Source organism: Doryrhamphus excisus, chromosome 4, assembly GCF_030265055.1.
Source record: "Doryrhamphus excisus isolate RoL2022-K1 chromosome 4, RoL_Dexc_1.0, whole genome shotgun sequence".
Lineage (NCBI taxonomy): Eukaryota > Metazoa > Chordata > Actinopteri > Syngnathiformes > Syngnathidae > Doryrhamphus > Doryrhamphus excisus.
Genome location: NC_080469.1, coordinates 15,005,270 through 15,029,836, shown reverse-complemented (window position 1 = coordinate 15,029,836; position 24,567 = coordinate 15,005,270). Strand labels below are relative to the sequence as shown.

The following is a 24,567-nucleotide window of genomic DNA, read 5'->3' as shown; positions in this document are numbered from 1 at the left end:
GACAATATTGTTCCTGTGGGCCGGACTGCAGTTTTAGGTGTAGACACAGTACAGCAAGGGGCTCAGAACACGGCCCTGTGGAGAGCCAATGCTTAGAGTGCGTGTGGAGGTAAAGGTAATGAAGCTATATAAGCTAGGCTTTGGGACTCGAGAGGACCATAGTGAGAGCCATTATTCACAAATGGCAAAAACACGAAACAATGGAACTTCGCAGAAGTGGCTGGCCGACTAAAGTTCTCTCAGAACTCATCCAAGAGGTCACAAAAGACCCCACAACAACATGCAAAGAACTGCAGGCCACCACACTTAAGTCGGATAAAGTCAGTGGTCATGACTCCACCATAAGAAAGAGACTGGGCAAAAAGGGCCTGCATGGCAAAGTTCCAAGGCGAAAACCACTGCTGAGCAAAAAGAACAGTAAGGCTGTCTCAATTTTGTCCGAAAATAACTTGATGGTCCACAAAGACCTTTGGCAAAATGCTCTGTGGGCTGACGAGACAAAAGTTTAACTGTGTGGTCCATTATATCTGTCATAAAAGTAATGTTGCATTTCAGAAAAAGAACGTCATACCAACAGTAAAATAGAGTGGTGGTAGTGTGATGGTCTGGGCTGTTTTGCTGCTTTAGGACCTGCTTTAGACTTTCTGTGATAAATGGAACCATACATTAGGTTGTCTACCAAAAAATCTTGAAGGAGAATGTCTGGCCATCTGTTGGTGACCTCAAGATGAAACCAACTTGGGTTATGCAGCAGGACAATGACCCAAAACACACCAGAAAGTCCATCTCTGAATGGCTGGAGAAAAACAAAATGAAGACTTGGGACCTGAATCCTATTGAAATGCTGTGGTATGACCTTAAAAAACCTTCAATGTGGCTGAATTACAACAATTCTGCAAAGATGAGTGGGCCAAAATTCCTCCACAGTGCTGTAAGAGACTTTGGCAGGTGATTGCAAACATTTGATTGCGGTTATTAAGTGTGACAAACATGGGGAAAAAAAATAATCAGGAAGAGGGCAAACACTTTCTCACACCACCTTGTGTTATCTTAGCAATACTTTAAAACCATATATAACTACAATGTCAGTGTGTAGCGTGTTTGTGTTAGTGGGCTACTTCCTGTTTCATGGAGGATGACATCCATCTTCACAAGGGACAGTATTAGAAATCTTGGGATATACTTAGTGTAACACTAGTTTAGATAATTGTCTGAATAGCTGGAAACACAACGGAACAGCAAGATACGGCAAGTATCAAGTACAGGAGGCCCAAGTCATATGTTCTCTGAGGGCTACACTAAAATGGCCGATATAACTTAAAGAGACTGTTTGCAACCATTATGTATTCTTTATTTTAGTATTAGGCAACATTGTATCTCCCTGACAACCACCATCAGTGGTCTGTGCTCTAAGGCATGACCAAACCATTCATTCATTCATTTTCTACCGCTTATTCTCACAAGGGTCGCGGGCGCACTGGAGCCTATCCCAGCTGTCTTCGGGCAAGAGGCAGGGTACACCCTGGACTGGTCGCCAGCCAATTACAGGGCACATATAGACAAACAACCATTCACACTCACATTCATACCTATGGATAATTTGGAGTCGCCAATTAACCTAGCATGTTTTTGGAATGTGGGAGGAAACCGGAGTACACGGTGTATGCATGGGGAGAACATGCAAACTCCAGCTAGGAGACTAGTGTTCAATTCCACCCTCAGCCATTTCTGTGTGGAGTTTGCATGTTCTCCCCGTGCATGCGTGGGTTTTCTCCGGGTACTCCGGTTTCCTCCCACATTCCAAAAACATGCTAGGTTAATTGGTGACTCCAAATTGTCCATAGGTATGAATGTGAGTGTGAATGGTTGTTTGTCTATATGTGCCCTGTGATTAGCTGGCGACCAGTCCAGGGTGTGCCCCGCCTCTCGCCCGTAAACAGCTGGGATAGGCTCCAGCACCCCCCTCGACCCTCGTGAGGATAAGCGGTAGAAAATGAATGGATGAGTGAATATACTTTTCGTTGATCTAGTGTGCCCTCTACTGGCGAAAAGAAGAAGTGCCCGGTGAGGTTTGGCGCCAGGACTTTGTTAAAAACTTTTCAAACATTTCCATCGATGCAGACTTATGAGTTATATGAGTTACAGACAACGTACTTATGAGTTATATTTTGTTGTTTTGCACTTTAAAGTATTCATTAAAAGAGCATGTCTCAAGGCCTGATCAAATGGTGTAGTATTTTTGACACGGTGTCAATTAGACTCAATTAGCAAGTCCATGCTTCACGCTTCACTTCACCCCAAGACAAAACACCCCCACGGGGTTGTAATGCAGGCTTTAAAAACGGGGAAAGCGACTCTATTTGGCGGGAACGCCAATATGCTCCTGAATGGCACCATCTCTCTGTCAGTTGATTTTGACACGCCGGGCGACTTCTTCATTTTCATCTTCCACATCTTGTTCGCCACCACCGCGTTTCCGGTGGCCGGCTCGGTGGTGGTGGGCATCGCCTTCAGCCGCTCCCTGCGCGTCCAGAACCGCTTCATCTTCATGCTCAACACCAGCGTCAGCGACACCCTGACGGGCTTCTCAGTCTACTACCTGGGCCTCTTCGACGTCCAAGAGGGCTACCCGTCCAGGAACGGGACCTTCTACATCCTTCCGTCCTTCCTGGGTGTCAACGTGCTGACCTTCCTTTTCGCCCAGTTCGACCGCTACCTGGCCGTGTGCCACCCCTTCTTCTACAACCGCTACATCAGCAGGTCGCTGGTCATCGGAGTGTGCGCCTTCTGCTGGATCTACACCTACTCCATTCTCACCGTCCAGAACATGGTGCCCATCTCCAAGGCGGCCCAGATTAACGCCTTCGGGGTGATGACTCTGCAGATCATAGTGCTCATCAAGGTGCTAATGACCATCAAACTGTACATTATCGCCAGGAACCACCTGGCCAGAGAACCCCCTAGCGCCGAGAGGGACAACAAGAAGGAGTCTCTACGCATCATCGTCTTCGTGGTCATCTGCTTCCTGGCCCTGTGGTGCCCCTCCTTTGTCAACATCATCGTCAGGCAGCTCACCAGGACTGGGCTCAGGTTCAGGAATGAGGCCACCAACCTGTTTGCCATCATGGCCCGCCTCAACGCGCTGGTCACCCCAGCTCTGTACATCTGGGGGAGTCCGGCTCTACGAGGGGCCGTGTGGAGGGTCGTGTGGCGGAGGGTGTGCCCCAGACGGAGGGCCAGGTAACAGAAATACAACTGTGTTATAATTGCGTCACAATGACCTGTATAAGTCACTTTTATTTTCTCTGTTTTAGAATTGATTTCAACTGCAATGGAGCTACAAAAAGATGAAAATCAAAGATGCTGGTATGATCTTTTTTCTTGTTTAATAATTCCAAAAATATGCTTATTCAAATTCAGATGTTGTACACTCAAAAAATAAATGTTTAGCCTCTAAAAAAAAATCAACGCAACAATTTCCATTAGTCTTTCTTAGTTATGACAACTTAATTTGAAATTGCTTTGAACCAACAAACAATATTGCATTGCACAAATTAGCTTTTCCTCTTCACTCAAAGCTCATTTTAAGTAATGCTTACTGAATAATTGTAATAATTAAAAGGGACAAGTTTTTAAGTTTGTAACTCAAAGAAATATGTTAAGTCAACTGACTTAATCATTTTATTCAAATTAGTGTAATTTGTTGTCTACTTAATTATAATAACAATGCACACAGCTTTTTAAGTAGCAGTAACTTCATATGTATATATGTATGTATGTATATATATATATATATATATATATATATATATATATATATATATATATATATATATATATATATATATATATATATATATATGTATATATATGTATGTGTATATATTGTTACCAAGCTAATTTTATTAAGTCATGGCAACTTGAATTTAGTTTTAAGCTTACCAACAATGAAATGAGTGTATATGACATGCTAAATTAAGTTCATGTAATAGCCAACATTATTATTTGAACATAACTTAAAAAATAAAGTTAGCAACTTAGAAAGTGTATCTCAATCAATTAATTACATTTTTTACATTGCATTTATGTATTAAATCAAGTGGTATCAACAGATACTCTGAATTACTTTGTATATTACTTTGTGTATTGTTTGTTTCAAACATTATTAAAGACCATAGTTTGACTTTGTTTCATACAATGTGTGTTTTTAAGTCATCTGAATTAGCCCCAAAACAATATGACACACTCCAAAAATGAAAAAAAATGAAAAAACAGTGACTAATATTTTCAACTTGTTACTCACACTATTAGTGAACTTTTTAATTGTATAGACATGTGTGGAAATTGTTGAAATGATGTACTGTGCAGTCTACTTTCTATTTGCTAACATAATTACGTTTTAATAAAGGAGAATATTGTATAGCATTATTATTATTATTATGGATTTTGCACAAATGTTTGAGATGATCCAGGTCCATGATATTTTATATATTGATTTCCATGTGAATAATTATTATTATACATAGAAATCCAAATTTTAAATGTATTAATTTCAATGGGAAAAATGTTGTAACTTATCAATGTCATTTGAAGTCCAAACACAATAAAGCACGTATTAATACAATTCTTATTAATTATTTTATATGTCATTTTATCCGTTAAAAATATAAAGTGTCATTGATTTGAGTAGTTATTTTTGCGCTAACGTGTGTTCATAATAACCACCAATCAATTGAACAATGAGAATTGGCAAGTTTGTTTGTGTATTTGGTAATGGCGACCCGTTTCACTCATATTAGTGACACAGATTGCTTTGACTTATTTTTTCCACTAGATGCCGCTAATGTTGCTTTTCACTGAAGCACCAAAGCCCCGACTGTTCCAGTACCTCAAAGCTTCATGAACCTTCACCCGCCCAACTCTAATATATGTATGCCGCCTTCACCTTAGATTGACAATTATATCAAAGGAGGTATTTTATATATATATATATATATATATATATATATATATATATATATATATATATATATATATATATATATATATATATATATATATATATATATATATATATTAGCAAACACCTCAAACAATATATTAAAGTCATAAAAAAAACAATGTTTGTGATTTAAAAAAGTATCTGGAAAATCGTGGCTTTACTGCCATCTGGTGTTGATCGTCATGTATTACAAATGCATACGAATTTTATTGAATGCTTTAATATTGTTTTCAGCAAAATGTTAGCTCATTACCACAATGGCACACACTCAAGAGATTAATTGTGCTGTTAATTATGCCATAAGATGTGTTATAAAAACAGGTTTAACAAGTTTGTAAAATCTTGTCCTAATTCTGCTGGATTCTTGACATTCGGTCCAAATATCTAGATGGCATCTCTGGACAACAAAATTTTGCTTTGCGTTTTAAAAGCTTCTTTTTTCTTCACTTGGACCTGCAATGAGTTCATGAAATTAGAAAATACAGACACTGAATAAGACTTTGTTTGTAAAAACAACTACATTTTGATTTAATTGCGCTTCTTAGTCTGCCGGTACTGTATATTTTACACTATGAGTGCATGTATTGTTACTCGGCAAAAGGGGCAACACATGATAAAGAGTGATCTATAGGCTTGCCTATATATGTAATATCATATATGTAATATCATAACTTGTACCAGTATAATACCTTACATGAATAGCCTACCAACGACTGGGCAAGAGAGGAAATATTTATTTCATGACCTGATGGAGTGGAGGTTAGTTTCAAATAAATAATATACAAATAAGTACATAGTTTTAGTGTCAGAATGGCAGTATTCCATCATCATGTTCCATCACACATAACAAGTAAACAATTCAATGAGTATCCCACAATTTAAACAATTACATTTTCCAAAGTAGCCCAGTTGGTCCACTCGCTCCAGGCTGACTGGACCAGCAAGTCCCTGGAGTGGACTCTCAGCTTGGTGATTTTTTCCGGTATCATGGTGGTCGAGGAGAGGACCCACTGAGGAGACACAAAGGAGCGGTGAGGGAGACACAAAGATTTACAAATTAGCTTTGTGTAAAGAATGGTTGTAGAAGTTCACCTTGCCGTCATCCTTGCGCTCATATTGAATCTGATGCTCCAAGCTGAAGAAGCTGTGAGGAGTGGACCAGCTGGATGGAGGATGGATGGTCACGGTAATGTTTGGACCCACATTTTGGCAGCTGACTATCGTAGGACTATCTGGTTGAACTGGGTATAAAAGAATGGCGATAATAATGATAATGCGCTGTTTCATGATATGAAAAACAACCTATTTCTATAATGACAGCTGTGATTTTGTGGATTGCATGGTATCATCACTCACTGATATCTCGAAGATAAAATCTTTTGGTCCTCCTGAGGATGGAGTGGTCCATGATGGCCTCGGCTGTGAGCTCAAGCATGGAGCTCTCCTCAGCATAGGGTGTGAGGGAGTGGGTCAGCCTAAAGTGTAATCTCCCATCCTGGGTCTGATGGGTGTTGTAGACCCACTGACACAGGTCACCTCCATCACGACTGTTTTGGCGGCATTGACACAAAAGATGTTAAAACTGTGCCTGGGTTTGTTGTGTCATTGCGGCAATAATACCAGTGTGGTCCCAGTCCAAGGCGCACGGCTTCATATTTTTTGGCGGTCCATATGCAGTTAAAAGCGCAGTTATAAGACCTGGCGCGACAGCTGAGAAGAGAATCTGTAAAGACACACAATGTACATAAATAAAAAGGCAAACCCATCATAAAATAATGACATGTTATCTCACCAAGCTCCTTTTCATTCTCGACCTCCAACAGGAGAAAAATGGATGCCTTCTCATCCTTAGTCAAGCAAGTGTACTCCCCCAGTATGGCCTCATCTACTTCTTTCACTATCAGATCTGGACCATCCATCGAGATGCTGTCATCGAAGTCCACATCGTCATCTTCAAACTTCCATGTGACGTTGGTTTGGGATTTTGTGCCGCAGGGCAGCTTGACAGAATCAGTACTTGAGGCCATGACGTCTGCACAGAGGGAAAAGATGACGACTTAAACATGGATAAAATATAGTAATGCACAAATATAATATGATACAGTACAACATACAGCTTTTAGGGAAGTGCTGTAGTCCATTTGCTCCAATGAGGCTGAGGAACAGGAGCCCAAATATCAACAGTGATCTCTGTGGAAGAGAAATGCAGTATAATCCATTCAAATTAGCACACTTCATGATGATACAAGACATTCTATGGACTTTTCTTACCATTGTGGTGAAACAGTACTGATAATAAATGAAGAGCAGAAGTCCAGCCGCACTCACATTGATTGTTATGCTCCTCAACTGGACCCAGAAGCTCATTTTTATACTCTTGCACAACAGCAGAGCATCATCACCATTGTGGTGGGGGTGAGTGAGAAACTAAGAGACATAGTATAAACCATGGCCACAGCCTGTTGAGCGACAGCATTTCCTGTTGAAATTTAGTAAAAAAAAAAAAAAAAAAAAAAAACAACAACAAAGAATACAGCACCAGTGGTTTCGAAGAAGATAATTCGATAAAAATGACTAATACTAAGTGATTCATAAGTGTTCAATGGGGTGGGGGTTGCCCTTGATTGACGCAGTATGTACTATTCTGATAAATAAACAGAATAACGATCTTATTTTCCCCACCAAGACGTCATCATCACTTGTTTGTAGTTGGCAGGATTATGCAAAAACTACTTTGATAATTTCTATAAAAGTATGCAGAGAAGGTGCCAAAAAACATTTTGAATTTTATCATTCTTAAGATAAGGAATTTGTTTTTATATTTTCTCAGTTTAGATAACCTTATCTACTGCCTTATCATTTTCCTATAGTACATTAAAAACACAAGTGTACAAATGTATTGTGATTGATGTGAAAACTATGGAGGGTGGGATTAAATTAGCTTGGCTTACTCCTTACAGAACTGTGGTGAGACCAGCCATGTTGTCTGGTTGAGAGACAGTGCCACAGAGGAAAAGACAGGAAGCAGAACTGGAGGTAGCAGAGATGACGATGCTGAGGTTCTCATTGGAAGTGACCAGGATGAATAGGATCAGGAACAAGTACATCAGAGGGACATTACATGTTAGAGGCCTTGGAGATAAAGTCAGAAAGGCCAGACTGAGATGGTTGGAACATGTCCAGAGGAGAGATAGTCAATATATTGGTAGAAGGATGCTGCCAGGTAGGAGGTGCAGAGGAAGACCAAATAGGAGGTTTATGGATGTAGTGAAGGAGGACATGAGGGTAGTTGGTGTGAGAGCAACAGATGCAGAAGACAGGGTTGGATGGAGGAGATTTATTTGCTGTGGTGACCCCTGAAGGGAAAAGCCGAAAGAGAAAGAAGAAGACGTATTCCACTGCAACTTGTACGTGTGTTCAAAATGAATGAAACCATTACCACATCTATATCTTATCTCATATCTTCATTAATTTCTATGGACAGGATCTCTAAGTGCAGCCAAGGTGTTGAGGTGCTCTTTGGGTCTTGTCTCTGCTATTTGCAGATGATGTGGTCCGGATGGCCTCATCAGGCTGCAACCTTCTGCACCATGGTTCTCAGTCACAAAAGGGTGGATTGCACCCTTCGGGTTGGGAGTGAGGTCTTTCCCCAGGTGGAGGAGTTTAAGTATCTGGGTGGCTTGTTCATGAGTGAACGAAGATTGGAGCGTGAGATTGACAGATGGATCGGTGCAGCGTCTGCAGTAGCGCAGTCGCTGTACCGGACTGTCATGGTGAAGACAGTCAAATTGTCATTGTGAACACAAACATTAAGCAAATCTACTGTGCAAATGGAGAGTAGCGATGGTGTAGATCAGGGGTCTCAAACTCAATTTACCTGGGAGCCACTGGAGCTAGGGTCTGGGCAAGGCTGGGCCGCATCAGGTTTTCCAAAAAAAAACAAAAAACACATTTATTAAAAACAGAAAAATATACAAATTTGCCTTGGTTCCGATTTTGTACAAAAGCTCTGATAAAACATTCCACTGTTCTCAAATATCTTAAATTTTCTGCACAAAATAAGATAAAGAAAATCAATCAATCAGTAATAAATAAATATAATAATAATAATAAAACGGCAAATAATAAAAACTTAAGAAACCACATATAGTTGGTGGGTAGACAAATTTAGGGTAGACAGATTAAAATTAACAAAGCATTGTTAGAGCCCTGTAGACATGACAAAACACGACTATAGTCACATTTATACTCTTTTTATTTACAACATATTGCAGGGTCTTGAGACACATGCTAACTCGCAAACTAGACAGCTAGCGACCTAAACGGTAGCCTTCAAGTTATTTCCTTTAAACTTAAATAGCCAAAAACTTACCACTTCCACACGGATTGGGATGATAACTATTAAGTTCTTTAACATGAACATTAATCAAACGTAATAATTTTTTCTGGGTACATGATACCATACAGCATCCATATCAAACATTAAACTTTCATATCAAGGCGGGGGCCTCAAACTAGTGTCCTACAGGCCACATTTGGCCCGCGGGCCGCATGTTTGAGACCCCTGGTGTAGATAGTATAACATAAAGCTTTTGAGGAATAGATATGTCACAAACAGGATTTCCACTACGTAGTCATGAATTGGGCAACCCCTATTTATTAGGAAAATGTCATCAAAGAAAGAATAAGACCTCCTCATATGCATATTTCAACACATGCGTCACAAGTTCCTGTCATGTGAAATACAAGTTTCATCGTGTAAACTCTGCAACTCATGCTTCCTGTTGCGGGCTGCGTTACTGATTGTGTTATCCGCCACCTGGTATTCATCGATAATGGTGACATGCGAAGTGACCATTTGAGTTTAGCGAGTTGTTTTAATGCTGGAGGAACCATGACGCAATTATGTTGTCATTGAGTGGCGGAAAATGATATTTTGATGTAATGTGGTTGTGTGTGGTTATCAGGGGAATGAGAATTTTCAGTGTTCCCTTAACATTTTTGTTTGTGGTTCTTTCATTCATTCATTTTCTACCGCTTGTCCTCAGGAGGGTCACAGGGGGTGCTGGAGCCTATCCCAGTTGTCTTCGGGCAAGAGGCAGGGTACACCCTGCACTGGTCGCCAGCCAATCACAGGGCACATATAGACAAACAACCATTCACATTCACATTCATACCTATGGACAATTTGAAGTCGCCAATTAACCTAACATGTTTTTGGAATGTGGGAGGAAACCAGAATACCCGGAGAAAACCCACGCATGCACGGGGAGAACATGCAAACTCCATACAGAGATGGCCGAGGGTGTGATTGAACTCGGGTCTCCTAGCTGCGAGGTCTGCGTGCTAACTGTTTGTGGTTCTGAGATCTTCAAATTAGATTCTGATGTCAGAATCTTTTTGGGACACACTACTCCCACGGTGTATCAGATTAAATGATTTCTTATGTGTCATCATCAAAACACCCCCATGTACAGGTCAACATTTTCCCATGTCTTGATCTGTAATAAGCGCATGAACACGAAATGAGTAGACCTGGCAATATTCCACCTTTGGAGTAAGTAGAACATGTAAAGCAGGGTAGGGATATTTCCTGTGTGAATGGTGAATAACAGATGTCCAGGATGTACTGTGTAAAAGGTCTTCTGTTATGGTGCTGATTTGTCCATTAACACATGCTCCTGAAGCTCCATATTCAATTTATATATTATCACCATGTGGGAAAGAGAAGAGTAAAGTAATAGAAATGGGTTTAAATGTATTTTTATTACATGATTAGTTTTACTAGAACATGTTTCTGTGTTGGTGTGGTAAAGCAGGAGTGGCAGCACGGAGAACAACACAAGGTTTCCACATTCACCTCAGTGGAATTAAAATACTTTTACTGTAGAATGATGCAGAACCATGTAGCAACTTTTACTTGTTTGTATCCCAAATCAACTTGGCGTGCAGTCGAGTCGGGCAAATACAAAATGAGGCGAGTTAAGAGCCGACAAAGTGTTTGTTGGGGTCTGTTCAGTTTGCCTCGTTCTTTGAAGCCTCATCAAAGTTTTCGACAAGATCTGAAATATATGAGGGAGCAGTTAGAATGGGTTGTTTGTAATTGTGGTGTAAATCAAGAAGACGCCATTGCTCACCGGGAACTTCATCATCCTCCTCTTCTGCAGTAACCATTGGGCCTTTACTGTCACCGCCTAGAAAGGAAACAAACATTGCACATGAGAGGTGAACAAAACAACTCGAAACGCATAGATATGGTGGGTTCAAAACTGTTCATACTTGGCTTGGGCAGTGTCTCTGCTAATCTCCTTAGACTGGTCAGACTGTCTGCTCCGAGCTAGTTTAGGATACCCGGGAGCATCTCTGTGAGTTGTTTATTCTCAGCGTGGCCAGTGATGGTGAAGGTGTTGGCAGCCAGGGACGCTTGCACCTTTGGGTTGTTGAAGTGGATCACTGTTCCCTGGTTTGTGAACATATTCACCTATAGAAACAGACATGTGGGAGGGGAAGAGGAGAGTTGTAGTTAAGTACATTTGTTAACTCATGTAGTGTAGTTATTTACAGAAGCTTGATGCGGTTTGGCCCCACCCTTTGATTGGTACAAGGCTTTGGCCTAGAGGTTGGAGTCCTGTTTCAAATCAACCTATGTTTGACCTCAACATTTGATGATGATAATGTCAACATTTATTCATACAGGTCTTGTACTGGATCTCGCAAGATGTAGCCGTACCTCCTCAATCCCCGAGATGTTGTTGACTCCGAGCTTCTTGAGGGAGAACTGCAGTTTTTTATCATCTGCTGTTGCGGTTCTGTGCACCACCTTCTTCTTTCTTCGGGCTGTTCCCTGCAATAACAACCACCACCACACAGTTAATGCTTGAAAATTGACATACTTAAACATGTAGATGTAGCCCAGCTCACCTTACCACCTATGCGGACCTGCGCCTGCAATTTTGCAAGCTTCTCCTGGTTCATTATGGACTCCTTCATCTAACGGGACAAATAGAAGTTTGAAAACCAAGGAAGTTTCGCCTTTTGAGACAAGAGTGTACAACTGAATACATCTAAATGTAATACATTTCAATATAGAGTACACGCTGACTGGTAATAGAGCAGCTCTATACAAAATGGACAGTCAACCATGAAACTCCCTCAAATCCCACCTTGGTGTGGAACAGCTGTGTTAAAGGGTTAAAAATAGACGCAGACTCTAAGTTTTGAACAGACCCCCACCATCGAAATCAGACAGAATGCTGAAATCTAATTTGGACTACAGTCATAGAGGTTAAACGTGTTATTTGCGCGATGCTGCAATGATTTCCCATGGGAGTTGACATTTTGTAAACAATGTGTCTAACTCACACAGTGGGACACAAGCTACTTATTAGCCACCAAGCTAATAGGCTAGCTGGGGCCTTTTCGAAGAGTTCTTAGCATATATGGTGGAATGGTGGTCTCTAATTAGTCATATTATGTAACTAATATTAAACACTGCACTGAACCAGGTGTAAAACAAGTTGAATTACTTGGTAAAGTTGATTAAGTGGCGTACCAACCTGGGAGTGTGTAATCACGCGGCTCGCACTGCCTATCGAAGCGCAGCGAAAGGAAGAAGAATCGGACGTGACGTATTAGGAACGTTTAGTACCTGATGTGACAGATATTATTTGTGTACATTTTATTTTTTTAATTAAGGCTATAATTTCATAGATAACACTAATAATAAAGTTTCTATCCATTTTTTATATTGTAATTTGTACGTCTTGCTGTGAACTCACGCACCATGTGTGGAATAACACTAATTGTAATATTTCATCTAAATAATTAGTATGTACAATAAATAATAGAGAGTAACATCGTCTTTATTCTAATCATATATAAACGTGAGCGATAAAGTTGTGTTACTCAAAACCGGAAGTCGTCACGTTATCCAAAATGGCGGCTTCCTTTGCAGTTTGCGACAATGTGATAACGTGTTATGATGACTAACTTTTGGTTTGCTTCTATAATCGACTTTAATATCGCATACTTTTGAATCACCCTGTTTAACTAGTATATACGAACACTGGGCCTTGTGATTTTAAAGGTGAGGCTCAGGAGACGGCGATTTAGTAGCGAATGCTAGCAGGCTAAAGTTCCGTGCGCTAACCCAGCACGTTGGCTCAAGTCTTTCAGCTTTATTTGGCAACCACTAAAACGTATTGTATTGTTCTTTCAAGGCGTTAGTGTGAGGCACTTACTTCTTTGTACTGAAGTTTGAGATTGTACTGCAGGTTTCATGGCCTTGCTATTTTAAAACCTTTCTTCTGTCAACGCTGTCTTTTACCTGGGTAAACTCGCCCACAAATAGAAATGGCTTCCTTTAAACCTACAAAAATTCCTGTTCATCCAAAACTTGGAGAAAAAGTGACACAGGATACACTGTATTGGAAAAACTACAAGGTGAGTGTCGTTCGATGTGCGAAATAGACATATTCGCCTAATCCGATGCTGAAGTTGGCTTCCGATTCGATTTAAACTCTCCTTAACCTAATACGCTGTCGACAATGTACCTTACATTTCCCCTGAAATGCCCAATCGGAAGCCAACTTCAGCGTAGTGTGTTCCTATGCGTAATTACATCGTTTTATATTTGTTTCTCAGTTGTGATGTTCTTTTTCTCCAATAGGCTCCAATCCAGATAAAAGAATTTGGATCAGTCACAAACATTGACTACTCCCCAGTCGCCCCACATAACTTTGCTGTCACTGCATTCACACGAGTAAGCAGTCTAGTCTAGCAAATGTTTTCATGGTGTCATTCTTTGTTGGACATGTTTACACATATTTTTTTTTCTTCCACAGATCCATATTTATGGCCCATTCTCACAGGAGCCAGTGAAGACATTCACAAGGTTTGAGGACACGGCTTACTGCGGGAGGTTCCGTTCAGATGGTCAGCTCCTTGTGGCGGGATGTAAGAACTCAGTGGTGCAGCTGTTTGATGTCAACGGCAAGGTGGCCCTCAGGATGTTCAAAGGACACACAAAGTAGGAAACTTGAATTTATTATACTTATAGTTATGTCATGCTGGTGCAGGGAAACTAAAACTACTGTATAATATATAATATAATAATATATATATAATAAGCTAATTCTAGCTGTAATTAAAGCTGCTGGATATTAAACTATAGTCCAAAATGTTGCAGACAGTCATAGTAGTTAAGGCTAGAGTTTTTTGCCCTGCAGCTAATAAGACACCAAGGCCGTTATTTGCGTTTGCAGACCACCCATCATTTTGCGGATTGGGGATAAAACCGGTATACAGTTCCCCTTACATTTCTGCTCAAAACTTTCAGCGTTGACAGTGCATACCCATGCGGGATCATGGCGCGTTGCGTGAAATATTGTCATGCACTGGACGTAGTAATGAGTTGTAATTGAGTCGTGTAGGAGCCTCCTCAGTTTGTGCCAATGTGCACCATTTTCGCATTGCCATGACAATGCACAGACAAAATCAGTTTAAACGCTGCTTGGCTCCTCACTTGCACCACTGGCCAGTGACCCCGACTACACGCCCTGGTACAAAGAAACTGAATGACCGACAGGAGGTTTCACGCTGTTCATTCTGTTATAGAACCAACACGCCCAGGTGTCGAGACAAATGCACAGACCCTCTTGTCATTCAGCCTGTTTGGTAGAGGAAGAAAACAAACACGCATGCACATGTCTGTATATCGAGGCCAGCAAAATTATTGAGTTTGTTTTTACTTATTGTGTGGGTTAATTGATTTATAGTTGATTGTGACAGGCCTAACATTGAATCATGGAATCTTGAGTAATCCATTGACTGAACTGAATAGTAAGACTCGGACAACACCGAAAATGGTCAGGCTTGGCAAACTTCTGGTCAGGGCTGATTTGTGAACTTTCTTGTCTCGTTTAATTACCTTTAGAGCTGTACACTTGACAGACTTCACCGCGCACCAGTACCAGATCCTCAGTGGGTCTGATGACCATACTTGTCGGCTTTGGGACATCCCAAATGCAGTTGAGGTCACCAGCTACCAAGAACATACAGATTACATTCGCTGTGGCGTCACGAGCAAACTCAACAGAGATCTCTTCATTACAGGTGGGAATAGTTCTGTTGTTGCTACATACACATTCTTTAAGGGTGGAATACAGTGGATTGAGGTATGGCCATGGTGACCAGGGTGTGCGTTATGAATGATGTTTGTTTCCCCTCCCTGTAGGCTCATATGACCACACACTCAAAGTGTTTGATGGCAGGATGGATAAGTCTGTAATGACTATGGACCACGGCCAGCCAGTTGAAAGTCTGCTTCTCTACCCTTCTGAGGGACTCCTTGTCTCAGCAGGTATCTAATGATTGTTTTTATGTCAAAAACATGTAATACTGGCTTTGCGTATTATCAGTTCTCCTGAATTAGTATATGTTCTTGCCGTTATTAAACTCCCTTGGTTCTGTGCCAAAGATTATACAAAATGGCAACAGGCATAACTGATTATATGATTAATGGAGACTTGGAACTGATTGTTGGTTAAAGTGTCCTGAGGGAACTGGGGCATTCAAGCATTGATTTTTTTTTGCTCTCATCAGGGGGACGCTATGTCAAAGTGTGGGATTTGCTGAAAGGTGGCCAGCCCCTGGTATCACTGAGGAACCATCACAAAACTGTCACCTGTGTGTGTCTGAGCAGCAGTGGCCACAGGCTGCTGTCAGCTTCTTTGGACAGGTATGTAAACAGATTGATAGGTAGCCATGATCCAACATCATAAGGTATTTTCAAAAAGCATATTGACCTAATATCTTTTTTGTTTTATTCAGGCACGTGAAGGTGTACAACACCACCAACTACAAAGTGGTGCACAACTTTGACTATGATACCTCCATCCTTAGTCTTGCTTTGGCTGTAAGGAACTGAAAAAGACAATAGTCAATTTTTAAGTCAAATCTGTGTAACTCTAGTTGGCTGATAGTGACCATACAATTGTTTTTCTTTTCAGCCGGATGATGAGGCCATTGTCGTGGGTATGACAAGCGGTATTCTGAGCATCAAGCACAGGAAAAACTCTGACGAGTCGAAAGAACTGTCGCGTCAACAGAAGCGGGGACCCTCATACCGTGTGTTTGTGAAAGGAAAGAACTACGTCTCTAAACAAGTAAGGATGCGTCAAATGCAATCTGGTTATCAATGACTTCAAAGTTCTCATTGTAAATAGTATAAAGATTGAATTAATTGCTGGCTTTCTTGATGAACTATAAAGATTGTCATTTTAACATTCTTAACTGTCAAGTATCTTGAGATGTTAACCAATGTACAATAAAATTACAATTAAGTAAAATGACTTAGCCTTTGATGCCCCTTGACAAGATATGTAATGGAGTCACATTCATACCTATGGACAATTTGGATTCGCCAATTAACCTAGCATGGCCGAGGGTGGACTTGACCTCGTGTCTCATAGATGTGTAGCCTATGCGCTAACCACTCCCCCACCGTGCAGCCTTAAAAGGGGACCTATGATGCTCATTTTCAGCCCTTTTGTATTGAGTTGTGGAGTCCAATAGAGCAGCTGCACACGATAACCCGCACAGAAAGCTTTGTAGATCTTCCACAATCTGCACCTATTCAGGCTACATTTTCTTGGATTTCCAAAACAGTCTGTTTTAATGCAGAATGTTTTGGTTTAACTGTGTGTCTAAGGTTAAGTTAAGAAGAAGAGTTACAGCCACCATTATTAATATTGTTGTTTTTTTCTTCCAGGATGATTTTCTTGTCAGTAAACCTGTGAGACAACATCTGGCAAAATTTGACAAAGAGCTAAAGAGGTTCAATGTCTCCAAGGCTTTGGATGTAGCTCTGGAGGTACATGATTAGAAACATAAATGGCTTTTAATCCCATTGTCAATTATATATTTGAACCAAATACATGAAAGTATATTTCATTATTAACAATAAAGATTTTCATTGTCTTCTAGTCGTGGACCAGACGAAAGAATCCGGACATTGCCGTTGCTGTTATGAAGGAGTTGAATCGGAGAGGAACACTGAAAAACGCTTTAGCGGGACGGGATGAACAGGATGTGTCGAAGTTGCTCAACTTTTTAATAGGGTGAGACTTGAAACCCCATATTCTGGCTTTACTACCAGCAGACTTTTAATGGCTGTCTTATTGTAAAACATAATTACATTAATATATTCAATCACTTTAAATCGTTGTCAATAGTGGGTGCAATGATGACAAAAACATGTACATTGAAAAATATGATTACCATACTGCAGCACAGTTGACATGGCATCTGTAAAGCTGAATTCTGCTATAGGTTTTAGTGACTAATAGACAAATCTCACTCTTTGAAGTTGACTAAATGTACCTTTTTTGAGGAAATCCAGTACTGTATTAATATTTTTCAAATTTGTGCTCTATAACTGGTCAATGAAGATTATTTCCCTGTAACTTTTCTAGGAACTTGGTTGACCCGAGGTTTGCATCGATCCTCATCATAGCAGCTGATATGATCCTGGACATTTACCAGTCAGTCATCGGCCTGTCGCCTGTCGTGGACGGCCAGCTTTTGCGTCTTCAGGATCTACTGAAGAGAGAAATTGATTACCAGCAAGAACTCATGGAAGTGCTGGGTATGTTGGACACTGTGTTTTCCTTCTGCCACCAGAGGACGGAGGTGCCGTGCTCAGGAAACGGCAGACCCAACGGCCTGGGTGGGGGAGAAGGTAGTAGTACCTCACAACCTCACCTCCAGACTACCTGATGCCTCTACTATAAGTTTTTTTTTATCAATGCATTAGATAAAGGTGCTTCACATCAGGGACATGTCATAGCCCCATTGGATGAAAATAGTTTGGCGAAGGTTTCAGGAGAGCCTATTGGACTAATGCAATGTGCATTCACGAATTCAGATTCTTGAGTAGAAAATCAACAATTTTTATTGGAAAGACTTAATTATACAGTATACTTTCACTTGTAAATGGAGTATGTGTGAGCTTGTCCATGTCTGTATGATATGTTGCTATTCATTGCATTGATAAACATTTCTTAGGAACATATGAATAAACTTTTGTCATATTGTTACTCCTATTGAGGTTACTCTCTCTGAGCGCCACAGATCAGTTGCTCAATATTTTTTCAAATCGGGAAGATAGATAGATAGATAGATAGACTCCCTTTATTGTCATTGCACAAAAACACAGTAGTGAAATTGCCAACGAAATGTCGTTGCCTGGCTCCCATATAATAACAGACACAAAAGAAGATAAGTAATAATAAATAATAATAATAATGTGGAGAATAAATAGATAGAATAGACACCAAATATGAACAACATAATGTAAAGTGCAGCGTGAACAGTAAATTGCCCAAATAATTTAAATAATTTAAATAAATAATAATAATGTAAGTAAAGGTAGAGGGGCTTATTTGGCATTCAGCAGTCTGATGGCCAGGGGAAAGTAGCTGTCTCTGAACCTGGTCGTCCTACAGCGGATGCTGCAGAGCCTTCTCCCCGATGCCAGGCGAGAGAACAGTCCATGCTGGGGGTGTGTGGGGTCAGAGCAGATCCGATGGGCTCTAGATACACACCGGCTGTTTGCTATGTCCTTAATGGGGGGGAGCTGGGTCCCGATGATCTTCTCCGCTGTCCTCACCACTCTCTGTAGTAACGTCCAGTCCGAGGCCTTGCAGCTCCCAGACCAGACGGAGATGCAGTTGGTCAGCAGGCTCTCGATGGTCCCTCTGTAGAAGGTGGTAAGGATAGGAGGGGAGAGGGAGGCTCTTCTCATCCGCCGCAGGAAGTGCAGTCGCTGCTGTGCCTTCTTCGCCAGAGCGGAGGTGTGGAGTGACCAGCCGAGGTTGTCCGTGATATGCACCCCCAAGTACTTGGTTGTGTTCACAACTTCTACGGCTGTGTCGTTGATGCTGAGTGGAGTGTGGCTGGGTCTGGATCTCCTGAAGTCGACGATGATCTCCTTTGTTTTGTTCAGGATCAGGTTGTTCGCCTTGCACCAATCCACAAGGTGTCGCACTTCCTCCCTGTAAGCCAGTTCGTTGTTGTCCTGAATGGGGCCCACAACCGTTGTGTCATCCGCGTACTTCAGGATATGGTTGCTGCTGTACTTGGGGCGACAGTCATGGGTCATTAGGGTAAACAACAGGGGGCTCAGAACACATCCCTGGGGTGAGCCGGTGTTCAGGGAGATGACACTGGATGTGTTGTCGCCCACTCTGACATACTGGGTTCTATCTGTGAGGAAGTCAAGCAGCCAGTTGCACAGGGAGGTCTTGAGGCCCAGTGGCTCCAACTTGCGTACCAGGTCCTGGGGGATGATCGTGTTGAATGCTGAGCTGAAGTCTAGGAACAGCATCCGGACATGGGTGTTTTTCTTCTCCAGGTGCTCCAGGCTCAGGTGGAGAGCAGTGGAGATGGCGTCTTCAGTGGAGCGGTTTGGCTGGTACGCGAATTGGAAAGGGTCGAGTGATATGGTCCTTAACCACCCTCTCGAAACATTTCATAATGGTTGATGTGAGGGCAACGGGCCGAAAGTCGTTCAGACATGTAATAGATGGTTTCTTGGGCACTGGAATTATTGTGGCGGACTTGAAACACGGGGGGACTACAGCTTGGGCCAGTGAGGTGTTGAAGATGTCTGTGAGCACGTGGGCCAGCTGGTCTGCACATTCCTTGATCACCCGTCCTGGAATGGCGTCTGGGCCTGCAGCTTTCCGCACGTTGACCTTCCTCAGGACTCTCCACACAGCAGCAGTATCAAACTTGACTGCCTGTTCATCGGGGTGGGGGGTAGCCTTCCTCGCAGGGTTATTGTTCAGAGCCTCAAACCTTCCGAAGAAGTTATTTAGCTCATTGAGGAAGCTGATGTCATTCTGGCAGGGTGCAGGTCTGGCTGGAAGGGGGCGCAAGTACTTTTTTTAGCCCCCACTGGGGCCCATGACAGAAAGTAACTAAGAACCACTGCACTACCCTAAAAAGTTGCAAAAACGAACACTGAAACAGACTTGATTAATGATGTTACTGTACCTTCGTATGACGTGTAGATCCATTTCTCACCTTTAGAGGTCGCTATCAGCCAAGTAAACAATTAACTTTGACAAGAGAGGAAGTGTCAATCTCTGCTGCTGCTGCTGAGGCGAGCGAGGTAAAAGGATCAAGGCTCAGCGTGTGGCAGTTACTCCTCCTCCTAAATAGCAGTCCCTCCAACAAAACATGTAGTTTTCAAAAAACAAATGAAGCAGAAGCGGGTGGTGGTGTGTTTGTTTCCGCCGGACCGTCAGGTTTCTTCTGGGTTTGAGCTTGCGCGCCCAAGGGTAAGTCCATCAAAAGTAACTGACTGCTATGTTTTTGTCAATGAAAACAATAATAAAACGCTTTACTAAAAATGGAGATGCCGAAAATGGATACTAATAATAGATTATATGAATATGCTAACACCGTGAAGAGCCTATTGAAATAATAGTTCGTGGTGCATTTTATGTCAGTCTTGGTATTGTATTATATGCTCTGTAAGTGTCAACTATAGTACATTTTTTCTCTCAGGACATTGTTCCCACTGATTAAAACAGGAGTTAACCCTGCAGCACTGACCCATATTATTTTTTTCCACTGAAGATCACCAAATGCAGCCTGCAACCGAATGTCTACTTCGGGAAAAAGTCTTATAATTAAGATTAACCCCTTGACACGCAATAAGATGGCAAAAATTCTTCCTTGCATTAAAAGGAAAACGATCAGAGCAACCTAATCATTATTATTAATCATGAACTCCTTTTTGGGGAGTTATATTGTAAGAGATGGAAACAAAAATAATATTAAATAAATTTTTATACATTAGTTCATATTTGATTAAGTGAAATAAGTATTTGATCCTCAGTAGGTTACATGGTGGAGAGGAGAACATTTTGAGGCTGTCACTTGGCAACTCAAAATTTTCTCTCCCTTCACTGATTTTCATTGGTTTTACAATCCAAAGATGGGTTAGGCCACACCAGCATGTTAGTGTGCGTCTTGAGTTATACTCCTTGTTGCCTTGGTTGCATGTTTTGGGTCATTGTCATTGTAGAAGACCCATCTTATGTGTTCTGGACAATCATTTGTGTACTTCATGGGTACATACCCGGTCTGTGGGCATCAGAATTCTTCCTGGGTTGAAGGGGGCAAAATACAAATTAATTTGTGACCTTTATCTGGATGCCTTTATTGATATTATTGAATGTTTTTTCCCCTCAGAATTTTTACATTAAAAAAAGAACATTAAACTCTGCATTGTTGTCTTTGGTCAGCAGAAAAAAAGAGAAAGTTATCAATGGATCCAATACTTTATTCCCACAACTGTAATATTACCAAGTATGTTTGCTTTGTATGTATATTTGCTTCTAATGTTTGCTTTTAATGGCTATTTTCAACCAGCAGGTGCAGCAAAGATGGAGTTGAGCAGAAGGAAAGTGCCTCTCTATGTGAGTATGTGCTTCAATATACACATCATGTGGTCAGATGATCTCAAGAATCACAATTTAACTATCAAAAAGGGAAAATGGGCATCATAAAGCTGAATGTCAATGACTCTCAATTGACCACAATGACATACTATTAGTTATGTGCCCTTTTTTGGCAAAAGGTTAACAAGTGCGCCTGTATACTGTGTTTATGCAGACTTTCATCAGTCTCTGAATGAGTCATTGAAGTCTTTTGAATTCTTTGGAAAAATAACAGTCTGTCAGCACAACAATGAATAGCAGGCTGGCATTATGTTTATCCAACTGGCAAATCAGTAACCACGGGATTCATTCATTCATTCATTCAGCCCTGTTTTTTATTTGATTTTTAATTAGTCATAGTTTGAATGGAACATTTATTTGCACGACGTTTCATATATCCTGTTAAATCGCAGGGCAAATATCATACGCCTATAGCAGCTTGCTTGATCTTAGCATTGTAAGCAAATATTAATATTTGAGGATCAAAGAGGTGATAAATTTCCCTCACTGTTTCCAGTCCATTCAGTCCTTTCACATTTGTGTGTTTTCTTCATTGTACTGAGGTCACTTTAAGTTTGCCTGATCTTGTTTATTAGCTAGACGGATATATTGTTTGTTTTTCTAGTGAGCCGGATCTGATGCAACTATTTTATCATCAATGTCGACAATGATGATACATTGCTGTTGAGTTGTTCCTGGAGCCACATTCAACCATAAAACAGAATTAATTATTAATATATAAAAAAACCGATAGACTGAATTCGATGTGCGATGTGGGGAGAGGCGACAGAGGCGAAAGACACAGAAAACACGGCATGTTAACATTTGATGTCCAAGTCATCTTTAAAAATATTGAGATTTTCCTGTGCCTTCTGTACTCCAACATAATCTTGGCTCCAAATAAGGCCGGCAGCTTTTTAGATCTTGTTGCGGGTCTTTTGTGACCTGTTGGATGAGTCGTCTCTGTGCTGTTGGGGAAATGTTGGTTGGCCGGCCAATCCTGAGAACGTTAACCAATGTTTTTTCCATTTGTGGATAATGGCTCTCACTTTGGTTTGCGGGAGTCCCAATGCTTTAGAAATGGCTGTATACTATTGCTTTCTATATCAACTGTTTAATTCATATCCTTTTTAGCAATTGTAAGTGCTTGTTCTGTTGCCTCCAGGTATACCATTGACTCATATTTAAAGACAGCCCTCCGGAATAAGGATTTACGGTACACTAATGATAGCGACATAGATTTATTGTTACATCTATAGCTGACCTTTTTTGGGCTCCAATCAGTCTGTCCTGTCTCTGTGCTACAGTTCTGCTCTAATTCACTTTCTACCTCCCTTAGATCAGTCATCCAAACTGCTCTGGCCTGTTGGGATCAGTGCAGGTCTTTGCAGAAGACACTCAAAAGACATTCCTCTTTTTATTGAGGGAATTTTTATTGTACCCTCAAGAGGAAATCTGCTGAGAGATTTAGTGTACTCGAATATTTACAAATCTTCACATCACAATAAAATCACAGTCAACTGTATTTTAAGGCATACGAATACTTAATTTCCTATTTTCTCTTTTTTTTTTTAACCTTAGGGGCAGGCTAAGGTTTTTGCATTACTGGAGGGACAGGATTCAATGCAGGAAGATGCTGAAGTGTACATTGTTCTGGAAGGATCTACACTGGTGCATGTCACCAGGGCTCGGCATGACGTCATGCTCTGCTTCATAGTGCCTGGTATGTACATATGAAATGGCATGTAAGTACATGTTTCACTCAGGTCATGAAAAAAAAGTTAAATATTGAATTGCTCCTGCGGAAAATGCAGCCGTTTCTTTTCCTGTCTGTGATCTACTCAGGAACTGTATATCGCCATTTCAATCATGACACACACACACACACACACAGACATACTGTACACACATGCATAATCTGTGACTTGATGTCTGGAAAGGCATAGCCTCTTATCAGCTTCCTCTCAGGAGGGAAACTGCTCCACAAACAATATGTCAACATTATAGAGGCTCTGACAGAGACGGCAGGCGGTCGGACACACAGGCCAGAGTTCCCGCTACAAAACCCGTCCCGTGAAAGTGTCTCAAGACCCAAGGGTTCCTGTCTTTGTTGAGAAAATCAAAAGAAATCTTCGTTATCGTGCAACACCAGAAGGAAATATGAAAGCACAGGAGCTGTTATCAGTCAGTAATGATGCTTTGATGAAATGTGCAAGGAAGTTTGAAAGCACTGCCATTGCTTATTTAGAGATCATGAATAATTATTTATTCACTGAACTGTTTGAACTCCTTGATTATTGCCTTTTCTAATTTCCAAATGAAGTACAAAATGTGCCAAGTGCTGGGTGGATTGTGAACATTTTATTTTTTATAGGACATAACCTCGCTGAGGTGGTCTCCGTGCAAGCCTACCTCTGTTCCGAATCCATGCCTCTCACCTGGGTGGGCGGAGCAATGTTGGAGTATATTCAAGATGATGCTCAGGTATGAAACCTACATGGAAATAAAATACTTACCACATTTAATACATATACCGTAACTACTGGGGTGATTCTTTTATCGAAATTGCCAAGAGGACAGGACATTACTCACAAGAAGTTAGGGATAGTTCAGAAACATACCGAATGATGCAAAAATTAATTAATTCATTTTCTAGCGCTTATCCTCACGAAGATCGCGGGGGTGCTGGAGCCTATACCCGCTGTCTTCGGGCAAGCTGCGGGGTACAGCCTGGATTGGTCGCCAGCCAATCACAAGGCACATATAAACAAACCACCATTCACACTCACATTCATACCTATGGACAATTTGGAGTCACCAATTAACCTAGCATGTTTTTGGAATGTGGGAGGAAACCGACACATGCATGGTGAGAACATGCAAACTCCACACAGAGATGGCCAAAGGTGGAATTGAACTCTGGTCTCCTAGCTGTGAGGCCTACATGCTAACCACTCATTCGCCGTGCAGCCTACTTGTTGATTAATCATTGAATACTAAAGTGAAAATGTTGTTTTAATATAGACAAGCATCCTTGTCAACTCTGCAGATAAA

General features: G+C 41.1%; 5 protein-coding genes across 10 annotated transcripts in view; 3 read left to right on the top strand and 2 right to left on the bottom strand.

The window, feature by feature from the left end:
* Positions 1–2,377: 2,377 nt before the first annotated feature.
* Positions 2,378–3,244, top strand: LOC131127765 (G-protein coupled receptor 183-like). Its single transcript, XM_058069990.1, has one exon. It carries the CDS (start codon positions 2,378–2,380, stop codon positions 3,242–3,244), a length of 867 nt encoding a protein of 288 aa, XP_057925973.1.
* Positions 3,245–5,675: 2,431 nt separating this feature from the next.
* On the bottom strand, positions 5,676–7,335 carry il12b2 (interleukin 12B 2). 2 transcript variants are annotated; one of them, XM_058071047.1, is made up of 7 exons: positions 7,274–7,335; positions 7,117–7,192; positions 6,795–7,034; positions 6,623–6,725; positions 6,359–6,549; positions 6,095–6,243; positions 5,676–6,012 (listed from the first exon to the last, which is right to left on the bottom strand). In XM_058071047.1, exons 1-7 carry the CDS (start codon positions 7,274–7,276, stop codon positions 5,881–5,883), a joined length of 894 nt encoding a protein of 297 aa, XP_057927030.1. In that variant the 5' UTR covers positions 7,277–7,335; the 3' UTR covers positions 5,676–5,880. The 2 variants fall into 2 exon arrangements, with proteins under 2 accessions (XP_057927030.1, XP_057927029.1); XM_058071046.1 differs by having other exon boundaries at positions 6,623–7,034.
* Positions 7,336–10,749: 3,414 nt separating this feature from the next.
* On the bottom strand, positions 10,750–12,655 carry LOC131128561 (transcription factor BTF3-like). The gene is given in 6 exon segments (XM_058071504.1): positions 10,750–11,064; positions 11,140–11,196; positions 11,282–11,483; positions 11,733–11,846; positions 11,924–11,992; positions 12,559–12,655. Coding segments are annotated over 5 exon segments (489 nt in total). The 5' UTR covers positions 12,559–12,655; the 3' UTR covers positions 10,750–11,017.
* A 269-nt stretch (positions 12,656–12,924) lies between these two features.
* On the top strand, positions 12,925–18,072 carry utp15 (UTP15 small subunit processome component). Of its 2 annotated transcripts, XM_058071503.1 has the most exons (12): positions 12,925–13,088; positions 13,353–13,444; positions 13,671–13,763; positions 13,846–14,030; positions 14,937–15,115; positions 15,237–15,362; positions 15,605–15,740; positions 15,833–15,917; positions 16,012–16,167; positions 16,773–16,874; positions 16,988–17,121; positions 17,476–18,072. In XM_058071503.1, exons 2-12 carry the CDS (start codon positions 13,355–13,357, stop codon positions 17,777–17,779), a joined length of 1,590 nt encoding a protein of 529 aa, XP_057927486.1. In that variant the 5' UTR covers positions 12,925–13,088; positions 13,353–13,354; the 3' UTR covers positions 17,780–18,072. The 2 variants fall into 2 exon arrangements, with proteins under 2 accessions (XP_057927486.1, XP_057927485.1); XM_058071502.1 differs by having other exon boundaries at positions 12,925–13,444.
* Positions 18,073–20,170: 2,098 nt separating this feature from the next.
* LOC131128392 (rho guanine nucleotide exchange factor 28-like) overlaps positions 20,171–24,567 on the top strand; it is a 34,495-nt gene continuing 30,098 nt past the window's right edge. For 3 of the 4 annotated variants that reach the window (XM_058071190.1, XM_058071188.1, XM_058071191.1), the window contains exons 1-4: positions 20,171–20,346; positions 21,446–21,492; positions 23,095–23,236; positions 23,888–23,997. In XM_058071190.1, coding sequence (XP_057927173.1) covers positions 21,460–21,492; positions 23,095–23,236; positions 23,888–23,997 — 285 coding nt within the window. In that variant the 5' untranslated portion in view covers positions 20,171–20,346; positions 21,446–21,459. The remainder of the gene's footprint in view (positions 20,347–21,445; positions 21,493–23,094; positions 23,237–23,887; positions 23,998–24,567) is intronic. The other variant, XM_058071189.1, reaches the window with a different exon arrangement.

Bases quoted from the DNA above. Each gene is read 5' to 3' on its own strand.
- LOC131127765 (XM_058069990.1), top strand. From the start codon at position 2,378: ATGCTCCTGAATGGCACCATCTCTCTGTCAGTTGATTTTGACACGCCG.
- il12b2 (XM_058071046.1), bottom strand. The intron at 7,035-7,116 runs GTATGTTGTACT...CCCTCTGTGCAG, and splicing joins ACAGCACTTCCCTAAAAGCT to ACGTCATGGCCTCAAGTACT. The intron at 6,550-6,622 runs GTATTATTGCCG...CCGCCAAAACAG, and splicing joins CTTGGACTGGGACCACACTG to TCGTGATGGAGGTGACCTGT.
- utp15 (XM_058071503.1), top strand. From the start codon at position 13,355: ATGGCTTCCTTTAAACCTACAAAAATTCCTGTTCATCCAAAACTTGGA. The intron at 13,445-13,670 runs GTGAGTGTCGTT...TTTCTCCAATAG, and splicing joins TGTATTGGAAAAACTACAAG to GCTCCAATCCAGATAAAAGA. The intron at 14,031-14,936 runs GTAGGAAACTTG...AATTACCTTTAG, and splicing joins ATGTTCAAAGGACACACAAA to AGCTGTACACTTGACAGACT.